Source organism: Acomys minous (genome assembly GCF_964271855.1).
Source record: "Acomys minous genome assembly, chromosome: 14".
NCBI classification, from domain to species: domain Eukaryota; kingdom Metazoa; phylum Chordata; class Mammalia; order Rodentia; family Muridae; genus Acomys; species Acomys minous.
This window is the reverse complement of record NC_140496.1, coordinates 111,566,097-111,589,461: the sequence shown is the minus strand read 5'-3', so window position 1 is coordinate 111,589,461 and position 23,365 is coordinate 111,566,097. Positions and strand designations below refer to the sequence as shown.

Sequence of the window (23,365 nt, the reverse complement as noted above, 5' to 3'; positions counted from 1 at the left end):
CAGAACAGTTGAACTCCCTCAGAAGCTTCTTTCCAAAGCATATCCATCTGGTTTTGGGATCACAGTCCACAGGATGAATCACTTGTCAAATGCTCATGTCCTGATACCACTGCAGCGGGGATTACATTTCAGCATGGATTTTAAAGCCACATAATAAAAATCACCATATAATATATTCACTTCAATACCATTCCAGATTTTTTTAAAGCTGTGCTCACAGTTGTAATTACATACATTATTCTGCCTGCTTTGTGGATTCTTGTTCTTCATTGATTTGTGGTAATTTCCAGCACTTATCTGTTTAAAATTACCTTCTAATCTACTTTATGTTCTCTCTTGCTAGAATTATTAAATATGAATGTAAGCAAGAGGTTCTGCATGCTTAAGAAATGCAAGCAAGCTGGACATAGTGGCACATGCCTGTGTCCCAGTACTCAGGGAGGCAGAGGCAGGCAGATCTCTGTGAGTTCAAGGCCACCCTGGTCTACAAAGTAAGTCTAGGACATCCAAGACTACACAGAGAAATCATGTCTCGAAAAATTTTAAGAAAGAGAGAGAGTGAGAGAAATGAAACCTACTTAATTATTTTATATATTTCATGAAAAATATCCCAATAAAGAATGATTTTTAAACATATATTTTTATTTCCTTAAAAACATGCTTCCTGTCTCTCTGCTTAGAAATATCCAGCATCAATTCCCCAGCATTATGATGGACTCAGCATTTAGATCTTTCTGGAGAGATCACTGTGGGAATACTGGCAACTCTGAAATTATGTGTAATGTGCCAGTTGCTAACAGAGCCTGCTACACAGGGGGCACTGCGCTTTTGGGTTAAATGTACTTTTAAGAACAACTAAGTCAAAGCAAAAGCAGTAGATCAAGAACAAGAGAAATATATTTTATCTGTAGAAAAGACGAAGACAACGTTTTGCCAATAATGCAAAGATGGGTTTAATTTCTCATCTTTCTGAATTCATATACAATTAATAATATTTGACTAGTATTCAAAAATATCAGAAAACCTTTCTAAAAAACAGCTCATAAAATAAGTCACCCAAGGATATGTTAAAGAATTAACATTCTATGAAATTTCCTTATAGAGAAATGTAAAGAAAATATTCTGTATCTATAAGCCACCATTCAAATCTCTAGTGAGGCTGAAAATTACAGGAAGAAAGAGTTTTCATCTCAGAATTCATATGAATTTTATTTCTGTTTGTTGTTCTCTCTTGACTTTATAAAATTTTCAAATGAAAATTTTCAAAATTAATGAAAATTTGTGGATTGGAGATGCCCTGATCTATATACCTAAAAAGATCAATGGTTTGCAGACTGTGTACTCAAGCAGTATGTTCAGTGAATATGTTCTCATAGAAATTCGAAGTTATTGAGTACTTTTCTTAATGTCTTCACATGTAATTGAAATTCACTGGACTGTTAAACTACTTTTGTTAAAAGCATGACAGTGTGAACATCCACTTCCCTAGTTTTCCCAAGGTTTGCTTATTTTTAATTACCTAAAATACAGAGGCAAGCAGCACCTATTCATTTCCTCCATGTTTAATTACAACATGTTTTCTACATCTAATCAAATTTTACCAATTGTTCCTTAAGTAAAGATTATGTTAAAAGAACAAAATAAGAATGGATCATTACATAACAAGACATCCTATCTTTAGGCAAAGTATTTAAGCCTTGAGACATCCTGATTAGTAATGCCTCCACATGTCTGCATTTGGAGAACTAGTAAGACTTTGAATCACAAACACATCAGAGGCATTGCCAGAAGTTATTAGCGTGACAAGAAAACTTGAGAACTGAAACTCACTCCTACTGTTATTGCAAGCACATCGCATCCTAGTCTGCCTTGGTCAGGAGGTGCGAACTGTATCAGTTATTTCACAGGAGTTTTGCGATAAAGAGTGACTAATTATGCCCTGGAGAAGGGAAAGAAGAGAGAACGCAGAAGTGATGGCTCCAGGAAGCCACTAACACAGAACAAACGAGAACAGGTGAAGACTAAGGAGAACCCGAAAGTGAGAATGTTGGGAGTGCCTCCTCCTGCTGCTACTGCTGCTGTTGCTGCTGCTGTGACTTTAAAGCCAATGACTTTTGTATCCTATAGAGAAAACCACAAATGGAAACAACTTGTCTTACTGGTTTTCGATGTCACCACAGTGTGAAGAAATGTTGCTGGTAAAACAATAATGAAAAGAAAAGTTGAAAATCCCTTGTTTTTCCAACCTCTCATTCTCTCCAAGATGCTGTATTTTATGAAGAGCTTGTCACAGACCCACTTGTCAAAAAGATATGTATAATCTCCAGATTTCCAAAGTAGACTATTAAAAAATGAGCTCCCATTGGAAAGTCAGTAAGTTTAATAAGCAGAAGCTTAACTCTGTCCTGAGTACAATAGAAATCCTTTCTGACTAGATTTTGTACCATTTTCTCCAGAAATTTCTCTGTGGCCTAGCAGAATACCCAGCTCTCACCTGGCCCTTGGGATGAATCATTTGGATTTAAAAACAAACAATTCAGTCACTTTTAATCATCAGAAGTTAGTCCACGTGTGCAGGAAATGTTTAATTTAAGCTAGACAGTAATGCCGGTGGAAGAAATACTTCCATTCTTCTGAAAAAGCAATCATTTTATTATAAACCATCCTTTGAAGAATCAATCCCCCCTCAAGTAATATTAGACAGCCTTCCGTACAGGTTATGTAAGAAGCTTTATAATACAAAAGTGTGACCATTACCACCAGGCTGGATAGAGCTGTATCCATCTGACATAAGACAGAGTCGTTTGGGAAGAGGAAGCCCCAACTGATGAACATGAACACAGGGACTGGTTAAAGTCATTGCATGTTCAGAGCTCACTCAGCTAGTCTGCAAGTCCTTGGAATGGTGAGCCATAAGCAGACAGTGGAGGCCAGGCTTGTGAGGTTGCCGGGGAAATAAAGACTCTATCATGCCCATCCATGTGATTTTTTTTTAATTAAGACTGTGGTTCTAGTCAGCTTGGGGTGAAGAACCACCCATGACTAAGAAGAGACCAGCACCACTGAAATGAAACTTGGACAATTGATGCTGGTTGTTACCTGGAACTAAGAAATCTGCGGTGGTTAAGAGACATCATCATCATTAAGCATCATAAATCTGGGAGTGTTTCCTCCGGGTCAGCACACAGACACTGTGGTACAGAGGGAGCTGAAGCTCCACCTCATGGTGGCAGCTAAACTTGGCATTGAAAGAACACCCAGGTGAACTGGTTTAGAAGGCATGAAGAGGTCATGGACAGCAATTATGTCTTGATGCCATGAGGGTCAAGGCTGGAGTCGGAAGAAATGCTGGCAGAGCTTGCAGCCTCAGTTGCAGTAGAAGGCTCAACATTGAAAGAGTCATGAAAAGAAGTTGAGGCTTGGTGACATTCAGTAGGGTCAGAGTCCCTGAGGAGATCTCAGGAGAAGCTATTGGTGAAAATGCAGCCCTGCCAGTTGTAGCAGAAGACCCCACTATTTAAAAGTGTCGATACTTTGGGGTTACTGACAAGAACAGGAGCAGGTAGGAGTGGAGCTGGCCTGAGCCTACAAAGCATACTATATGTGCTGCGACAAGACCCTTGGAGAGAAAGACCTTAAATGAGAAAACATTTAATTTATTTTTTATTTTACTGGGCCCAACTGTTGTGTGAGATTTTTTAATTTTAGAGAGATTTTGGAACTTTAGAAAGAGAGGTATTTTGAAGAGGTTGAACTTTTAAAGAGTTTGAATTTTTAAAGATGTAGAACTTTAAAACATTGGAATGTTTTATACTGTGTTGTTAATATTAGACTGCTATCTAGGGGATAAATAAAAAAAGAAAAGGTTCTAGTTGAATAGTGATATATTTGTGAGTCAAATTGACAAAAGATCGATTATGATGGCTAGTTTTATGTCAACTTGACACTAAATAGACCTGTTTTGGAAGGGGGAAATTCAATTGAGAAAATTCCCCCACTAGATTTGCCTATGGTAAGACTTCGGTGCATTTTCTTGATTGATTATTGATGTAAGAGGTCCAAGTTCACTGTACATCATATCACCCCTGGACTGGTGGTCATGGGTGCTATAAGAAAGCCATCTAAGCAAGCCATGGGGAACACACCAGTAAACAACATCCCTCCATGTCCTATGCATCAGCTCCTGCCTCCAGGGTCCTACTTGAGTTTGTGCCCTGACTTGCTTTAGTTGTGGGCTGTAAAAATAAACCATTTTCTCCCCAAGTTTCATATTGTCATGGTGTTCTCTCACAGCAAGAGGCCTTACTCTGGAATTTGAAAGGAACCCTTGATGAATGAGTCAGTTAAAATAATTTTTCCAATGAAAATAGTTGCAGATATTTCTTTCATAAGAGGCTCTAAGAGCAATGCAACAGCTGTTGACACAGGATCTCAGTTCAGGGTTCCCACTGTCAACTATGCAAATAAACACTTGGTTTTGTGGTTTCAAACAGCAATAGCATAAATCACTTTGCTGGGTTTGCTAAGAAAAGAGATTTTTCATGTTTGCAGTTCTCATTACTGCAGTACTGTGATGGCCACCATGAATGGAATCAACCAACTTCCATAATGAGAGGGCATGTTCTTTCAATTTAGTAAAGTACAAGTGATTCTGTCAACATTTTCAACCAGAAAAATTAAAGGAATGAAAACATCTTGAAGGAACCACAGTAAAGTGTGGTAAATGTGAGTTCAAGTTCACAATCAAGACTTCTCAAATAAAGCAACTGCACTGTGTAGTCCGAGAGTGAAGCCTGGGTGTTGGGCTATGCATAAAGTTGTGAGTTAACCAGAAAACAACCAGTACATTTAAAAATAAGAATCAGAGTTAAGCCTTCTGACTTATATGCCCAAATGGTAATATCTAAATATTAATAAATTAATAAGAAGTAGTTAATAAGAAATTAATAATATTTTAATATTAGTAATAATAATTAATAGTAATTAATAAGAAAGAGTTACTTGACTTCAGACTTCATAATAAACAAAACTATGCAGTATTGTACCCATACAACTCAATTATAATATAAGGTTTAATTCCAATACTTTGAAAATGCTATTGCAGGCTGTTTAAGATAAGGTAAGTTATACAAGTTAATTGTTAGTTGAACAAATCATGGTCATATCAATTACTTATCACAAGAATATACATCCTAGGTGCAACAGATAGATATGACTCTATAGAAAGAAAAGGTAAAATAGTTAGAAAAGGTCTTCAAAAACCTCAGAGACATACAGAATATGGCATTTCAAGATGTTTGTATTATTTCAAAGGTACATTTATAATGAGACAAGTTAACTCCTGGCAACATCTAGCCTACCTCAAAGAAGATGATGAGCATCAAAGAACCTTGCTATGGAGATGGCTTCAAATGTGGCAAACAAGCCACTGGGGAAAATGTCCTCAGTTCTACCACAGACAGAATTCTGTCTAAAAATGAGCAAGCTTGGGCGCAAGCAGAGTCGACAGCCAAACTCTGCCAAGACAGAGTAAGCAAGTCCTCAACAGTTCCTGCATCACAAATGTCTCTGTCAGATGTATTGGGCCAGAAGGCTGAAGATGATGCTCCAATGTTACAGAAAACTTCTGGTGACTGTTCAGGCAGGAAACTGTCTCTGTCATCTTCTAGCTGCTAACCTGTATATTCAAGTAATTAATTTTATTTCTTCTCAAGTCTCTGATGGGGTTGAAGACCAGATAGCTTATTTTTACAATTAAGCTTAGTTGTTTAGGTGTTAGGAAGTTTTTGGGTCTAAATAGATGTTTTAAGTTGATAGTGATGAGATATGATAGATACTGATTTTCATTCAGAATTTTAGACTCACCAAGATAGAAAAGACATTTTCTTCAAGGCTGCCAAATACAAATAGGCAAAACACTATGAATGTAACCCATATATAACTCCTGATAGTTATATGGTTCTTCTTGCTGTAGGTAGTTTATTGTATATATTATAATAATATAAATGTATATGTAAAATTATTTAATAAAAACATTGTAGAAAAAAATAAAATAAAATCCTCAGGTGAGTCAAAAACAAACTAAAAACAAAAAGAAAACACTGAAAATGATAAGAAGAAATATAAAGGAAAAGTAATGGGGAGAAAGTAAACTTAAGGTGGTCTTGTAAGACTCACACAGAGGGTGACATTTTAGTGAATCCCTGGAGTGGATGAAGCAGGAAGCCATGTGTACATGTATGGAAAGGGTGCTTCTTCATGCAGGGAAGTAGTGCACACCTCTAATATAGCAGTAAAGCCGGAGGTTGCAAGACCAGAAAGGAGCAGTAGAATGCGAAGAGGAGGGTGGCAACAAGCCAGTAGTGAGCAAGGGAGAACGCCTAGCCACTTGGTACCCTGAGTCAAGAAAGGCTCTGCTGGGACTCTCACTCAACACTTTCGCCTTCTAGCCTATGCATTGCCTTATGTTACACAGCATTACTGTCATCTCTCTGATTACTATGCTAAGCATGAACAGGAAGAGTTTTGTAGTGGAGGTTGTCAAGGTGGAGTCAGAGAAGCTATTAAAGTCACTGCCACAATCCAGGGGAGAACGAGAACGCCTGGGGAGGCAGAGCAGTGGACAGGGTAAGAAGTCAGCCTCTGCATCCGCTGTGAAGGTGCGGGAGGCAGAGCAGTGGACAGGGTAAGAAGTCAGCCTCTGCATCCGCTGTGAAGGTGCGGGAGGCAGAGCAGTAGACAGGGTAAGAAGTCAGCCTCTGCATCCGCTGTGAAGGTGCGGGAGGCAGAGCAGTGGACAGGGTAAGAAGTCAGCCTCTGAATCCGCTGTGAAGGTGGGGGAGTCAGAGCAGTGGACAGGGTAAGAAGTCAGCCTCTGAATCCGCTGTGAAGGTGCGGGAGGCAGAGCAGTGGACAGGGTAAGAAGTCAGCCTCTGCATCCGCTGTGAAGGTGCGGGAGGCAGAGCAGTAGACAGGGTAAGAAGTCAGCCTCTGAATCCGCTGTGAAGGTGGGGGAGTCAGAGCAGTGGACAGGGTAAGAAGTCAGCCTCTGAATCCGCTGTGAAGGTGGGGGAGTCAGAGCAGTGGACAGGGTAAGAAGTCAGCCTCTGAATCCGCTGTGAAGGTGGGGGAGGCAGAGCAGTGGACAGGGTAAGAAGTCAGCCTCTGAATCCGCTGTGAAGGTGGGGGAGGCAGAGCAGTGGACAGGGTAAGAAGTCAGCCTCTGAATCCGCTGTGAAGGTGGGGGAGGCAGAGCAGTGGACAGGGTAAGAAGTCAGCCTCTGAATCCGCTGTGAAGGTGTTGTCAGAAGATCCCACAGAGTTTGAACTCTAAACTTTTCCCTCTCAGCAGAAGTAGCAACCCTCAACGGACTTTTGGAGCTCACTAGAGGAACCAAAGAATTCTGATTTCCCACAGAGAGTCCTTTTGGTTTTGTGAAGTCACAAGTGGACAATACCAAATTTTTTAGTATAACCAATTTACTTTATTGCTTCTACAGATTCACCTCTAAGTTCTAGCCTCTTGCTATGTCTTTCCTGGTCACTAACAGTAGCATTTTCCCCTTCATATCTTTCCATTTAGTTTTGGCTTTGTCATTTGGGCTGAAATGAAAGACAAATCTCTCTGGTGCCTCGGGTCAGATTACTGTTTATCCATGCCACACACATTTGCCCTATGTTTGTTTGTGCAGATATTCTGTAAGAACTGAGGTTCCAAAGATTGATTAAACACAAGTTTGGCTTTTTAGAAATCCAAGCTTAACAACAGGAATACAAATTAGTGGGGCGGCTAACAGAAAGCAAGACGGAAAAATAAGATAGGAGAGTTGAAAGCCTGCTTCTATTGGAAATCGTATGGAAGTTCAGAAAAGGAAAGCCTTGCAAGTAGAAAGGAAGAGAGCACAGCTCTGGGAAAGCACAGCAGTGTGGCACATGAGACAGCTGGGAGGGCTGTGTGGTGCTGGGCCAGTAGTGACCCTTCTGTAGAATAAAGGGAGAAACATTGGGAAAAATCACAGCCAGCGCAGCAGTCTTCAATGTCATCCAGTCATGGATGGCAGCCTCTCAAATGTCAAGACCCTACACATAAAAAGAGCTCTGATATGAATGGTGCCACACCCACAACTGTCCACTCCTAACTCACTCTAGGTGTCTCAAGTTGCAATGGGAGCTATAATTTCAATAGGAACAAAAAAAAAAAAAAACCAGTAATCTGTGAAAATCATGGTGATTTAAGAAACACTGTGCTACCAGAACCAAAGTGAAAATGGAGGAAATGAAAGGGGAAAGAGTGGGTTTCAGAGCATGCGGATGTAGGGAAAGCTAGTGTGTGGCCTTGGCTGTAGCATGAGTAAAAGGTAAGAGAAACATAGCTAGAGAGGAAAGTAAACTGAACATAAGACAGTTCCAGCAGCATGGAGTTTGAGTGCCTTTGAAACATGTCGGGAAAATAACCAAAAGGAGAAATATATATATGCAGGACTTATAAAAGTCTCGTGAGCATCTGGGACTCACCAGCAGAGTTGGCCTATGTATATGATAAAGACAGAGAGAAATTAATGCATAACTTGTAGAAAGTGTGTAAAGTAACAAATACACAAATGCACAACTTCATAAAGTATGCAACGTTAACTAGTAACTATACTCCATGATTCAACAAGTTTCACAATGTCAGAGAGCCCCTCCTTATTCACCAGTATGTCACACATCAGACTCTGAGGAACACAGGAAGAGTTACCAGGAAACGGCTCCCCTTCTCAGCGTGCTTGCTGCACAGCTGGGACACGGCATTTGCTGCCTTTCCCCAGACTTTCTACATGCTGTTGAGTTGGTTCCTCCAGCTCTTTAACTCTGAGGAAATAGGTTCTTTCTCCAGCCTCATCTGTTGTGACAACTGGGATCGCCATTGTCTTTGTGGGCCACTGCTGTTCTTCCCCACCCTAGGTGTGCATTTTTATATGGTGTTAGTAAGACAGAAACACAATTTAAGGAAAAATGTTCAGCTAGTAAAACATAAGCACGTATTTGTCATAATGTCATCCAGGTTAGAACTCCCTACTCACCTTCAGGCACCTCCAACATCTCAACATAAAAACACCTGTGTTTGTCAACAGTGAGAAGTGGCAATCATCTAGTCTGCCTTGCTGGTGTCAGCAGAGCACAGAAAACACAGGTGGCACATTGTCTTCTTGTTTGCTGCAAAAACTATTTTATGAATGAAATAGTCTGTAGTAATCAGTCAACAGAAAGTTTTTATTCTCAATCCTGCCATAAGCCAGACAGCGTCTCCATCCTGAGAGAATTACAAAGAAGAATGAGGGATGCCCTTGCCTTCAGGTAGAGGTTATTTTTATGTATTAGAGACAGGCCACTATATGCATCTTAAGAAAATGGCATGTGACCAGCACCTAATCATCTCGCGTCCCCTCAATATATGGGCTGTAGACTGACCATAGTAGATGCTGGGTTATTTGGAATTGGTGTGTTCACAGGGTGAAATATGAAAAAAGAAATTAAGCCATATTCTTCAAGGTACAATACTTTGTTGACCTTGAGAAATGAGCTGTACTTAATGTGTGGGGAAGAGAGAGCATGCTGGTCAGGAGGGCCAACAGCAAGTTCAACAAGAGCCAGAGGCAGGGCAGAGGAATGAAGCAAGGTGCCTTTCCGCAGCATAAGCTCTAATTTCATTTTCATGCAATAAAATGTTGCAAGTTGTGTGCCTGGATGTGATTAATGACCAACGAGGGAGCCATAGAGCTGACTTGGCATCTCTCCACCACCATGGCAGAAATATAAGACTGATACCGAAGTAACTAGCCCAAGTGTCTGTTCACAACTCCACATGAAAAGGGAAAATAAACCAAAGCATATGCTACAAGAAAAAATATGGGCAATGTTTTCATATGACAGCCATAAGAATTTACACTTTTAGCAAAAATTTACTAGCTTGTTCATGCTAAATAAAACAACACTAAAACTAAGCTTAGAAAAAAAATAACAGCACCTGCTCACAGGTGGAGAAAAGACTATCTTGTTACAAGAAGGGCAATAAATTATTTATGTATATATGTATATATACATGCTTGCACATATATATGTATGTATATATGTTCCTTTGTTATTAGGACATAGTGGCAGCCCATGCAGCTATGATTAACTCACCTGTGCACTGAGCAGTCTGTAGGTTGCTATTAGCAACTGGCTGACCGCTTGTAGAATTCTGCGGACAACGTGATGAGGAAAAGCCCACAGTAGCACTTGTTCTTACATGATGGCAAAGCCAGGTCTTTAAGCTTTGGCCACTCACTCATCCATTTATCAGCCACTGGATGAGTGGATAAATCTCCCCATCCACATTTTGCTTTCTCTCGTATTGCACTAAGCAGAGCACAGTGTCCAGTAAATGTTTACAGTTGGTGAAGTTCAGATGAGCACACTGATCCCTCTCTCAGGCCGTAAGAATACACATCTATAAGGTAATATGGGAAAAGTAATAGTGCTGTGCCACTCATCTAGAATCTAGAGGAAGACGCACTTTAACAAGTGAGATCAGACCTGTAGGATTCTAACCATGACATATGAACTGAAGCTTCTTGTGAAATTTGCTCCAGCACACCAAAATGCCCTGCAGACCCCTGAAGGATGGATGGAATTAGTACAGAAAAGAAAAGTAACAGTGCTTTATTCAGAGATCTCGGCAGAGCACAAGAGGACAGAAGGCTGGGAAAGGTAAACCTGTGTGAAGATAGCTTTCCCAGAGTTCCAGAATTATAAGTGTTAGAAAAACTATGTAGCCAAGAACATGCATTCTTCGAAGTTGATGAAATACCAATTGGCTTAACAAAACCGATGTGTGTGTAATTGCCAAAGGTTGAAGTTACAACCCAAAAGCTCTTTGCTCATTTGTAATGTAAAACTTTGACTAAACAAAGCAAAAAGTATCATAATCAAAACAATTGAGCATGTATTTTTGAGTTGTATAACCCTGGTCCTCATAGATTACAGCAATAAGATTATAATTTTACTAACTCACACAGTACCATTAGCCTTCACGTGGGTTAATAAAGAAGTCAGTGTAGCACCATGAAGGTACTTTAGGTGCATTGATGTACAGCTATCTTGATCTTAATACACCTGGCAAGCAGTTCATTAAATTATGAACTTTAAATGATTTCATACAGAGAAAAGTAAGGCTGAGACTATGAAGGAGCAACTAAGTGGTGTGGAACAAACGGAATGTTTGAAACATGCAGAGCCATGCATGCTCGACTTTCAGTAGCTATGAAGCTATGGAGTGCAGGCCAAAAAGACGGGCAATATTCAGTCAACTCATTCAGTGTTTCCTGTGGCACTTACGCTTATAACATTCACCACAATCTCGGACTCCAGATACATCTATCCCCATTAATCTGTCCCATCTACACACCCTACGGCAGAAAAGATGATGCAGACACAAGTGTTGGTTCCTGCTTTCAGTCAGTGAGATGCTCACAGATCAGCAGATCGGTGGCACAGTTCCTCTGAGGTTTCCTCTTTCAGCAGTTGGGCAATACTCATAAAGTTTAATAGAATAAAAAGCCTTATGTGCCTGATATTGCCTGCTGACTTGAAGAGAATTCCAGTTCTGAGTTACTCAGTGCTCAGTGAGCAGTGCTGCCTAGCGATCCACAGGCATCCTGTTTTCTCAATGCATCTTACGACTTGCAGGAGTTTCTGAGAGCATGTTTGCAACAGGAATATGGTTAATTTCAGGGATTCAGAGAGGCACGCCTTCCTACAGAACTTACAACTGCCAGTGTGGACCTCATAGCTGAAATAGGATGAAAACTATTTATTGGCTTATCAATAAGAAAGTAACTATTTCATTTTTCATTTGTTGAAATACCTAAATTAGAAAAAATAATTCTCTTGTACAGAAGAAGTAAAAGTTTATTTATTTTTGGATGTTAGCTCTTAGGAATATGTAGTGATATAATTGCATGTGCAGTATATCTAAATATTTTTCAGCATCTCAAACACTGATATGAAAAAAATTAATCTATCACAAGAGCCACATAGCTTGCTCCAGATACAATTTTCATTAATGAACAGCTACATATCACTTGAAGATTCTAAAACTAAACATTGCCCTGAATATTACAATTTTTTGTCTTAAAAGTACAACCATGAAATTTTATTTAATCAATTGGTCGTGAATGTAAGCTTTGTGTTTACACATTGAAATTTTTCCTTCCTTATGCTCTTTTTGTCTGTTGCTAGGAGGGCACCAAATCTGACAGATGATGTCTAGGGTCCAGCACCAGTATTGAGGGGATAGAGACTCTGCAAGTCCCTTTTTGTCCTGCATTGGAGCAGGTTTAATAGTGAAGGGAGAGCAGGCAAGATACTTCCGCCATGTTCCTGTGGGAAACAGCAGGTGGGAGAGGGTAAATAAAAGGGGCAACAGAGACAGTGATGAATAAAATGAGAGCATGGCTGCCCAGTGGAGACAGACTGAGTGTGCATAAATAAGAGATGAACTCAAGACTGGTGTCTGTACAGATCAAGAGATCAAAACACAGGTAAGAAGGTCACACAAACTTGGGAGGTACAGTTGTAGTGTACAAGAATCAGAAGAGTGACTGAAAATACATAAATTCATTGCGGTAAATTTAAATTAAATGTGCACCCAACTCAACATCAACCAGGTCCTAAGTGGGCTACTTTATGCCACAAGAATGTGATTTTGTTGGGGGAAAGGCAGTGTTTGGGGGGGGCTGTTATTGTTGTTTTGTTTTGGGTTTACAAATGATTTTTTGGTTTTGTCTTTTGTTGGTGGTGGTTGTGTTTTGGTTTGGTTTTGGTTTGGTTTTTTAGAGACAGAGTTTCTCTTGTAGTCCTGGATGCACTGGACTCACTTTGTATGTAGCCCAGTCTAGCCTCAAATTCACAGTAATCTGCCTGCCTCTGCCTCCCGTGCTGTGATTAAAGGTGTGTGCCACCACGCCCAGCTGGTTTTGTCTTTTTTTCCTCTCCTTTATTAATTTATTCTTGTTACATCTCAATGGTTTTGTCTTATTTTTAAGTCAAATTCGTACTCTGTACTCTTAGCCAAGTAGTGGGGCTATAAGTATGAGCTATTGCCCCTGGCACCAGAGAGATGCAATAAAGAGAAAATCCATGCATCAAGAGAAATGTATTGGCTAATTGTCTGCTTATTTTTGTAACTATACACATAGGACCCTAAGGCTGAAGTTTCAGATGGTTAGAGTCAGTCGGCTTGGACTGTTACTACTTCAGGGACCAGCAGTGAAGGTAGAGGAAGTAGAAAGAAATGACACTTTAGACAAGGGTGGAAAATCATCTCTAGAGGGCAAGGAAATTTCCTGAAGGACAGTTGTTAAATAGCAATCACCCAACCCCCACCTAAGGCATTGTCAGTGATATGAAAGGAGGCCAAAGCCAAGTTCCATCTCTCTGCAACAAATGCTGGTATAGTTGCAGAAAGGGCAGAGGGAGGACCCTTGCTAAGCTCCGGATACTGCACCAAGAGTTTGCTAAATGGTATGCTGAGAAACTGTCCATAACACATCTGTGCTTAAGAAGGAAGGAGACAGGCCAAGAGAGAACAAGGGCAGTTAGTGGTAAGCCGCACTGGTTAACTGATGCATGGGTTTTGTGGGATGCTGGGCTAAGTGAAACCGCCACACAAGAAGGGGTAATCAACACATGGTGCTGAGACTGCGCATAGCTGAGACTGCAAGAGTGCCACTGATCACTGTGATGGAAGTCTGCGTTATCTTACAAGAGTGATTGGTAAGGGTTTTTAGGAAACTATCAGTTATGAGCATGAATTGCTTTTTTGTTCAATTCAGATGTGCCTTCAGGGGCATTCCCATGAATAAGCTGCTTTGGGAGAAGCTGGAAACAAAGATGACAAGGGAGTTCGGATACAACCTTACAGCATCTCAGTGTCACGCTACAATTCAAATACCAATGGCAGGAAGGATGTCTGTGCCAGCCAGGGCTTGGCAAACAGGCCTAGGATGATCAGACGGTAGCAGGAAGCATGCAAACCGCAGAAAATGGAGCTCCTCATGCCAACAGGGTGTTGGGAGAAGACACAGAGTAAACACAGGCCAGATGTGGCACGCTCAACGTAATCTGAGACTTGCGGTCTTCGTGTAATAGGAAGCTTTACAAACAGGAGTGAGCACATTGACACAGCTCCTGACTGAAGTGAGCATAGAGGTGGGAAGACGTAAATGGCTACCACTTCTAGAGAAAGAAAGTAAAGCCAATTCACATTATGAGGGGAGAGTATACACAACTTTCTCTTTTAAACCGACAGTCTAGCAAGATCAGCAAATTTGAGGTCTTAAGTAGACGACAGTGCCGTAAAGTGAGGTGTCTGAAACCAGAGTTGCTTCCCTTGACCAAGCCAGGAAATGTGAGCTACCTGAGCATACCTCCCAAGAGGCCTGTTCTGCGTTGATGTTGTTCCTCCATTCCAGAAAATAACAGGGGCTCCGTTCATGCTGAGCGAGCCTGTCAAAGAAGTCAAAGCCAAACCCTAGCAGCTGACCTCTTCTCACTAACAGGCTCTTCCCGAGAAATAACCATGGACACGTGGACGACTGTCATTTCCCAGGATGACTCTGGTCCTGATCTTAGTCACCATGGTCCATGCAGCTTTAAGATCAGGCTATCCTCGGATGCTAGTTGTACAACTTGAGCTGCGTTCATTTATTTCTTTTAGGCGCAGGTCTCTGTGAAGTAAAGACTAAAGCTAACTCACTAAGTACTGAGCACCAAGTAGTTTGAACATGGATGAAACATTGTCCACAAAAATTCATCTTTTGGGAGCTTAGTGTGTGTGGGACAGTGCCAAGGGGTGACTGCGCCTTTAGGAGATAGAGCCTAACTAGAGATACTTAAGACACTGATGGCCTTGCCTTTCCCAGGAACTAATGTAGTCCTCACATGGGGAGGAGCTGGTTGGTCCTCAGGAGTAAAAGCTTCTGTAGAGAAAGCCAGCTTGCATTTTCCCTTCTGTCATCTTACAGCTAGTTCTCTGGCCTCTGCTATGTTGTAATACACCAGGGAGACCTTGATGAAATGGAGCCTGTGGCCACCACAAGTGGTAACCTGGTGAGCCTCTTTACTTAATAAAGTACTAACCCCTGGGTATTTTGCTGTAACAATAGGATTGGATTTAAGCAAAAGCTCTCAGAAGTCTTCCCCTGTGAGTGGTAATACCAACATCACCTAGAACCGAGGAAGAGCCTGAGCCAAAAAGATGACAGCATGGATCTGCCTATCCCCAAACCCCCTTCAATATTGCTCGTACTGCCTATCAGCAATGACACCTCCCTCAGTGATTTCGTAAAATGTGTTACTGAAAATAATCTGTGGAAAAACACCATGGTGGGGCTTTGAATGAGTTGGTGGGGCTGTCCCAACATGCACAGAACCTTGGTTTGGCCCCCAGTATCATATAAATTGAGTATGGTAGCACAGGCCCATAGCATCAGAAATTCAAAGTCATCCTTGGCTACACAGTGAGTTTGAGACCAGCCTGGCCTTTGTGAAGCCCAGTTAAAGAAACAAACAAAGCCTTTTAAAAGTATCTTACTATAGGGAGTATCCAACACATTTAGCCTTTGTTGGTTATTATTATTATTATTATTATTATTATTATTATTATTATTATTATGTTTGTATTTGTGTTTATGTTTATTTGATACAGGAAACACTATATCTGAAAGAGGATTAGATAATTCCTTTGGAAACATCTAACCAGGAACTTCCCCTGCCCACTGACGCAGACTTTATTCTGTCCCTGTAACTGTAATAATTATTTCTAGTCCAAATGTGGAATCAGATGAAACCAGACCTGCTTGCGTATAACAACTCTGCTACATTTAGAGATGAGTGAGTGGCAGCCACGTTCTCTACTCTTGACCACGAGGGCACCTTACCATTTCTCCTCTAGAACTCCCTCCAGAAGCGCTGCATATTGCCACTTTATTTAAGACATCTTTGCATTTGGGCATTCAGTGGAAGCAAAATTCTGATGTCCACATGTGGCCTTCTGGCATCTATAGAACAGGACATTCAAAGAACAAGAGGCAGGACAGCCCCACCACTGTCTGATTAGGTTCTTGGGTGCTGTAGTGTCTTCTTGTGCGGAAGAGATATCCCCAGAGTGAATGAATTCACAGTGAATACCAAGCTTAACTTTGACTTAAACTCCCAAGTTTGCTCACTGTTTGCATCTGCCCCCAGACTTCTGGGCTTGGTCTGGGCACATGAGACTCTAAACAAACCTCTACTGACTGTTGCTTTCTGAGTCATGGCCTGCCTTCCAGAATCTTTATATCTTGCTACACTCATTTTGTCATTTCACATATTGGCTCTCCTTCCCCACATGACATCATATTTTCCCCTATTCCATCAATATACTTATCTGAGTGTTTAAATGGGATGTATAAAATTCAAAAGACATTAAAATATTCATAAGAGATTGTGGCTTAAAGTATTTTAATTAATTATGAATCAATTACATTTTCTCAGCAGTGTCTTTCATTATTGTCACTAGAATACCTATTTGTTCACTCAACAATTACTGAAATAGCACATCATTTTCTTCCTATATATTCCTGAAAGTGCATGAATTAAAACAAAAGCTTTAAATTTTTATGGGTGTTTTAGTAGAATTGACTCTGAAATAAAACAGAAGAATAAAATTAATGTAACCTTGAAACAGGCTCAGACCCTATGGAAGTGACCTTTCTGTCTCCGATGAAATTACCTGAAGAGGTTATACAATCTCAAGGCGTGTTCTACATCACAACTGAGAAAATCATAAATCGGCTTTTCATCAAGTGCTGAACAATTTCAGTCATCCAATTTTGTGTATCAGAGTTTCAAATGTAGGCTATGAAATCCATGAATAAAACATTCGCCACTTGTGAGAGCCAAAGGGATTGTAATAAAGCAAGTGTGTTGTTAAATAAAAGGTTTAAGAGAAAATGGAAGAAAGTTTCTTAAGCTGAAGTTAAGCTTCCTTTGTGAGGTGCAGATTTTAGATGTTACCCAACAAACTGAAAGGGTAAAGGGTGAAAAAGAATTTAAGCACCGGTGACCGGGACATTTAGAGGAAATTATGTGATTTGTTTTAAAAAAAAAATGCATCCAGTGAATTTTGCCTTGAGACTGGGACAGAATTTCCAACATTTTTTTAAAAAGCAGTTTTTACCATCTCTTATGGGGTGTATGTCAGAAGACATTCTTAGCATGATTATAAAATCAAAATATCAATCAACTTTGAAAAATGTTAAAGATGCTCTGCTTTCTGCAGTATTCCGTATTCAGAATTTTAATTCCTTATGTAAAAATAAGCATAGGCATGTTATTCATATGCACATTTGCTTCTGTCATTACTCAATCCTGAAATTATATGTGTACCAAGAAATGTTTTAAAATAAATTTCTGTACAATTTTTGTCAGCAAAGGCTTAATTTGTATACCACTTTTCGGATCTATATGCCTAGAGTCACCTAGATTTCTCAGCACAAGGGGTCTGCCAGCCTACCCTAGAAGAAAAGTAACTCTAAGGCACGAAAGAACTCTGTGTCATCATCATGAAAAACAGTTCTTGGTGGCAAAGGGAAGAGAAGGCAGCCAAAGGCTCTGGGTTGTGACTGCCACATCTCGGTCTGCAGTGCTCTCTGCCCACAGGCATTTTGTGTGAGGTGCTCAGACACACAGTAAGAGCCTAATGTGTGCATAGAGCCACAGTGAGGGGACGGTGTTATAAAACAGTGGTGCCTTGGCCTTCAGATGCTGACGCCACTTGGGCTGGCTCAGGGGTTAAAAGTAAAGACTGCTCTTTGAGAGGACCCAGGTCAATTGCCAGCATCCACACTGAGGCTCCATAACAGCAGTTCAAGGCAATCCAGTGCCTACTTCTGGCCTCTCTGGTGCTGCATACGTATGGTGCACAGGCATGCATGCAGGTAGAACACCACACACATAAATAATAAATAAAAAGGTCAAAAGTTTAAAGAAAAAATCTTAAGTTATGCAAAAAATAAACTTAACAAGTGATTAAAGAACAACTAATGATATGAAAGATAACTAGGCTATATTAAAGAAATAGATTAAGAGGTCTGGGTAATGGGTCTTAATTTTTATCATAATTGTTCTGATTGAATCTAAATCATTCTAGAGGCCCGCTGACCCCTCTATACTGCTTTTTTGAGGTTTGGGGGTTTTTTTGTTTTGTGTTTGTTTGTTTTGGGGGTTCTGTTAAACTTGAAACTTCTTAGATTAATAATGGATTCTTAAAAAGAAGCTCAAGACTCAAGAAATGGCATCTAATATCTATTTTCAGGGAACATTAACTTGGTTTGCCTCCCCTCTCTTTCTGCCTCCCTCTCTCCCAGCCTGAAGTTCTGGATCAAATACAGAATTTGAGGGAGCTATGGATGGACAACAATGCATTGCAAGTGCTGCCTGGGGTACGTAAGCTCTGCCATGCAAGTGCTCTGACAGTTGGTTATGGTTCCCCCACCCCCAAAAAAGATATTTCATTTAATTTGCTTATCTGTCTCCTTGTGATGTTATGCAGTGATGCAAAGCCTGCATGACAGTGAGTGTGGATGTAAGAGAGGTGCCCACACAGGGGTGGGTGATTTACACAACGGCCACTGAGCACAAGCACAGTTGTTTATTTGATGACCAAGGTGAGTCCTAACAGAGCCAGTCACTCAGGTAGCGCATACAGCGTGGGTACTCGGCACAAAGGATGACTGGCATTTTGGGAAGACGGAATGAAGCTCTTCAGCCCATGGCCTCATAGCACTGTTTAAAATGGCACGCAGTCTGAAACTTTTTAAGTCAGTTGTTTCTGGGATTTTCCAGTTAGGTTTTTTTGGACTGTAGTTTATGACAAATAACTAAATCCATGAAAACCGACACCTCACAGGCCTACATTAGTGTAATCTCTGCCAGACACAGTCACTTGTACTATTTTTGCTGACACTAACGAGACTCTTCCTGACGCACGCTATCTCTTTGGGTTCACGTTGTGTGTTTTTAATTGTTAATGCCTCATCTCCATTCTCGGCATTTGGAAAGCAAAGTGATGCTTTTTAGGACCTCCGGCTCTCACTGTTTGTCTTTACTCTTCTGACTTTTTTGCAAAAAGAAAACATCTGAGGATTCTCTTGATGTCCGTTATCCTCCTCACTGGATTTTAAAAGCTGATAATCAGTTCACAGTTGTTCTAAGACACTTTCCTCTTACAAAAGCAGACAAACGACTGCACAGCTGTCCTTCCTTTTGCTGTTAGAAGTCTTCCGTGAGAGAAATGGCTTTCTGTGCTTCTTGCCCAGTAGAACCCACTTACACCTTTAACATCACAAGGATCCCACCCAACACAAGCTGAGCCAGAGTTAGGTTTTCCCTCTGTGAAAGGAGGCTCCGTGATTCCTCCCTGAAGCAGGTTCACCTGTTGGACTCTCCAGGGAGACTGGTGCTGAACTCCAGTGAAAGGCTGGCTCCTGAAAACAGCCCTGCTGCTAGTGGCCACACAATGAGCCAAGGCAGGTGGAGGGAATCAATTTTCAGCTAAGACAGAGGTTTCAATATTTCCTCAAAGCAAATTTTACTATTCTTTTGAATTTGCTTTAAATTATTTCACAGGTAACGTACACAAGACATTTATTCTCTGTGAACAAGCATGAGCCCATAGAAAGGGAGATATCTGGGAAAATATTAAGGACTTTTTATTTTTAAAGGGCTACATCTACAGTATCACAGACGTAAACCAGGAAGTTTGCCCACTGTGTCCTTATTGATTTACACAAGACTGTTTACTAATGCAATCAGAAACTGTGCCAGCGGCAGCCAGGGACCATTGTAGTCAACTCCTCAACTGGACTGTTTGGGAAACTCACATAATAGTAACTCCAGAGAAGAAAATGTGTGAATTTAAGTGGTTGTTTACTTGTTTATTTATTTATTTACTTTTGATTTTTAAGGCAAGTGTTCCTCTGTGTGGCTCTGGCTGCTCTAGAACTAGCTCTGTAGACCCAGCTGGCCTTGAACTCAGAGATTCGCCTGCCCCTGATTCCCGGGTGCTAAGATAAAAGGTGTGCACCACCACACCTGGATTAAGCAGTTTTTTAATAGTCTACTGTTCTAGTGTTTTATTGCAACCTATCACTGATTGATAAATTTTATCATAGGCAAACATACAAAGAAAGTCACAGTCTGTACAGGGCTGAGTCACAAGCAGTTTCAGACATCCACAGAATGTCTTAGAACGTGCTCTTGTGAACTAAGGGAGACCAGTGTACGAGAATGCAGATAAAACACCTCTTAATTCCCAAGCAGAGGTGGAAAAGTCAGAATGTTACCTAGCCACAAGTTTGCACCAGCTTCTTCAATAGACTAATTTACTCAAAGCCACTTACTTACTTTGCATTTGCTGTGCGAGGCACTGCCTGGTTATCTTATAAATATTTACCTTTGGAATCCTCAAACAAACCCTAGGAGTAGGTTCTGTCCAGCCCCAGGGTCACAGAGCCAGTGATCTCTGGGGCTGCAAATCAAAGCAGCTGCTTTTACCCAGCAGTGTCTGACCACGCAGTGTGTGTCACCCTGCTCTCTGGAACTTGTACAAGGTACAGGTGAGAATCAGAGTCACTGAACTTCCTACAGAGGTTATGTTCTCAGAATTCAAGGTCTAAACAGGTAAGTAGTGAGACTGACAATCTTGCCCAAGACCTGTCTCTCAAAAATTTTGCATCTAATATACTAGCTCAGCTGTGGTCCGTGGCTAATTTTACTTAGCATGCTTTGATTTTTAATTTGACATTCTGCTACGCCCTGTGTGTGAATATGACACTCCTTCCAGCTTAAGCGGCCTCAGCCTGCTCCCCAGTTCTACATGGTCTTGGCTGCCTGCTCATCTCCAGCGCAGTCAGCAACCCAACCTGTCAGTCAGCATCAAAAATGAGTATTTACTGTGTAAAGATGTGACGGGAAGGCACGCCCACTTTTTCCTTTGTTCGTGCATCCTAACATGTTAAGTTAATGTCCTTACAGAAGTCTGGACTCTTGTTTTTTACTCATTTTCCACAACTCGGGGAGACAAACAGAATGATCCAGATGGAGATCTACATAGCTCCGTCTTCCAGCCTAAAGTTAACACACAGAACGACGGCCCCGTGGTATACTGGCTTATATTGTTTCTAAATATTCTGGCACCTTCATTATCCTGTGATTTCCACTCTTTCCTCTGTCACTCACTTACGGACACCCCCTCTGCACCCAGAATAGTGCTGGCATCCCCACGAACTGGAGACCTTTGCTGCAACATAGGCCCCCTTTAGAAGGTGTTTGAAAGACTCAAAAATAAATGTCCGAGTGTTGTTTCCCTTCCAGGGAGTGCTCAGAAACTGCACAGCCAATGCTGGCCAGCGCTGGAAACAGCAAAGCAGCAGCAGCGTTGAGAGCAGCTGCGAGGATTAAAAAACCCTTTTCCTGACTAAGGAGCATGAAAGTGAATGCAATGCCGAAGCACACAGGCTCATTTACCTCTGGAAAATAGAGGGTTACCATGACTCATACTTGGGATGGGACGTGATTGTAAACTGGCAGTTCCAAGTTGGGAACATGCCACCTGCTCCCTTCTTGCCCTCCGTTCTGGAAGCCAGCTCCCCTGGGACATGCAGCTCCTCACAGGGACATGCACTGGCAGGATGGGGCCCTGTGTTGATGAGCGTCATGGGGGACAGGGTGGTCTTTAGTCCAATGCAAGCAAGGTTCAGTTTCAGCTCCCGCACTCGTTCGTGGGGCAGCCTGGGAATGTCAGGAAGAAAGCATGTGTGCGTTCTTCACGAATGAGGAGCTTTCTCTAGTCTCCATCTGCTGGAAACGCCGCATGCAGCTTCCCCGGGCCCCTTCGGATTCCCTTTTCTGATGAGAGCCTCAGTGTTCACGGCCGGAACCCCACTGTGGGCAACCTTCCTCCAGTAGCCCACAAATGCAGGATGTGAAGACCCTCAGGTCCTGCTCAGACACCTGGGGTGTTGAGAGAAAGCTTGGCTGGCGACTGTTGTTTTTTAATTACCAGCACGGCCTACTAATTGTTTATTATTACGCCAATACCTATTATTATTACATCAGTATAACCTGCTAGCAATCAGTCAAGACACAGACACTTGTTATATTTTAAAACAGCCTTAGTTAACCTGGGGCAGGGCAGACATTAATCCTCTAAGCTACCTCCCATAGTGGGGTATGGGATCCCTGCCCCAGTCCCATGGCATCTAGTTCTAATAATTTCTCTCAAGCTACTTCCCATCCATAATCCCAAATACTTGCTAATGTTCTTCATCCTCCATCTGTGCCAGCCATGAGCTTCTCTTCCATCCAACCCATGGTGGCCTTCTTCTCCTCTCTTCTCCTCCAGTCTCTCTTCTTCTTCCCAAGATTCTCTCTGCCTCCCCAAGCCTGGGGACCTTATCCACGCCTATCTCATTTGCCCTGCCCAGGTGTGTGGCTTTTTATTAGCATCAAAATACATCAGGCCATCCTCCAACAGGGGACTTTCTCGCAATGTCCTCACACAGGCCAGGTGTACAGGTCTGCTTCCTTCCTTCCCTTCTCTTCCCTCCTGTCCTCTGCTGTTGACTCTAAGAGGATTCTTTCTGGAACTCTCATCATTGCCTCTGCTTCCTAGGAATCTTCACCCACAGCCTTAAGCTCCAAGCCTCAGTGCCTGTTGAAAAGCAGCTGCAGACACCGGCTGGCGAGTCTGCTTTCCTGGCAGGCCCAGGGAAGAGGTAGGGGATCATTACAGCTGATCCACATTGCAAATTGTATCACAAGAATATAGAACACTAAATTTAAAATATATAAAGACTCTTAGCTCAGGGCCGAGTGTTTGTCTATTGATTAATTTTGCTGGCTTATTTATGCTGTCAAAGAAGTACAGACAAATGGTAAGGTGCATGAATTGCTATGCAATCAAAATACGTGAGACACTTATCTGCAAACGCCCTGAAACAGAGGAAGATGCAGACTTTTGCCTGTTTCCTGTTGGACACGTGCAAGCTGAGTGACCACAGGAGGGGCTGAACCACCCACCCTATTCAGTCAGTCAGAAATCCTTGACTTGAGCCAATCCTTCTTCCTCCTCACGTCCGCTGCCTTAGGAACTTGGCTACAACACAGACAAAATACTTTGTCCAGGAGCCAGTAGTTCCTCATTGTCTGAGGGAGTCTTCCAAGACCCTGCATACCACAGGACAAAATCCAGAGACACTGAAGTTCCCTATAAGAAACAGAGCAGTGCTTGCAGCTAACC

The 23,365-nt window shown here is 41.6% G+C and overlaps 1 protein-coding gene across 14 annotated transcripts in view; it reads left to right on the top strand.

The window, feature by feature from the left end:
• The window catches only part of LRRC7 (leucine rich repeat containing 7), a 474,653-nt gene that overhangs the window by 338,511 nt on the left and 112,777 nt on the right, over positions 1-23,365 (top strand). For all 14 annotated transcript variants that reach the window (XM_084757043.1, XM_084757042.1, XM_084757040.1 and 11 more), the window contains one exon: positions 18,432-18,506. In XM_084757043.1, the coding sequence (XP_084613169.1) occupies positions 18,432-18,506 (75 nt within the window). The remainder of the gene's footprint in view (positions 1-18,431; positions 18,507-23,365) is intronic.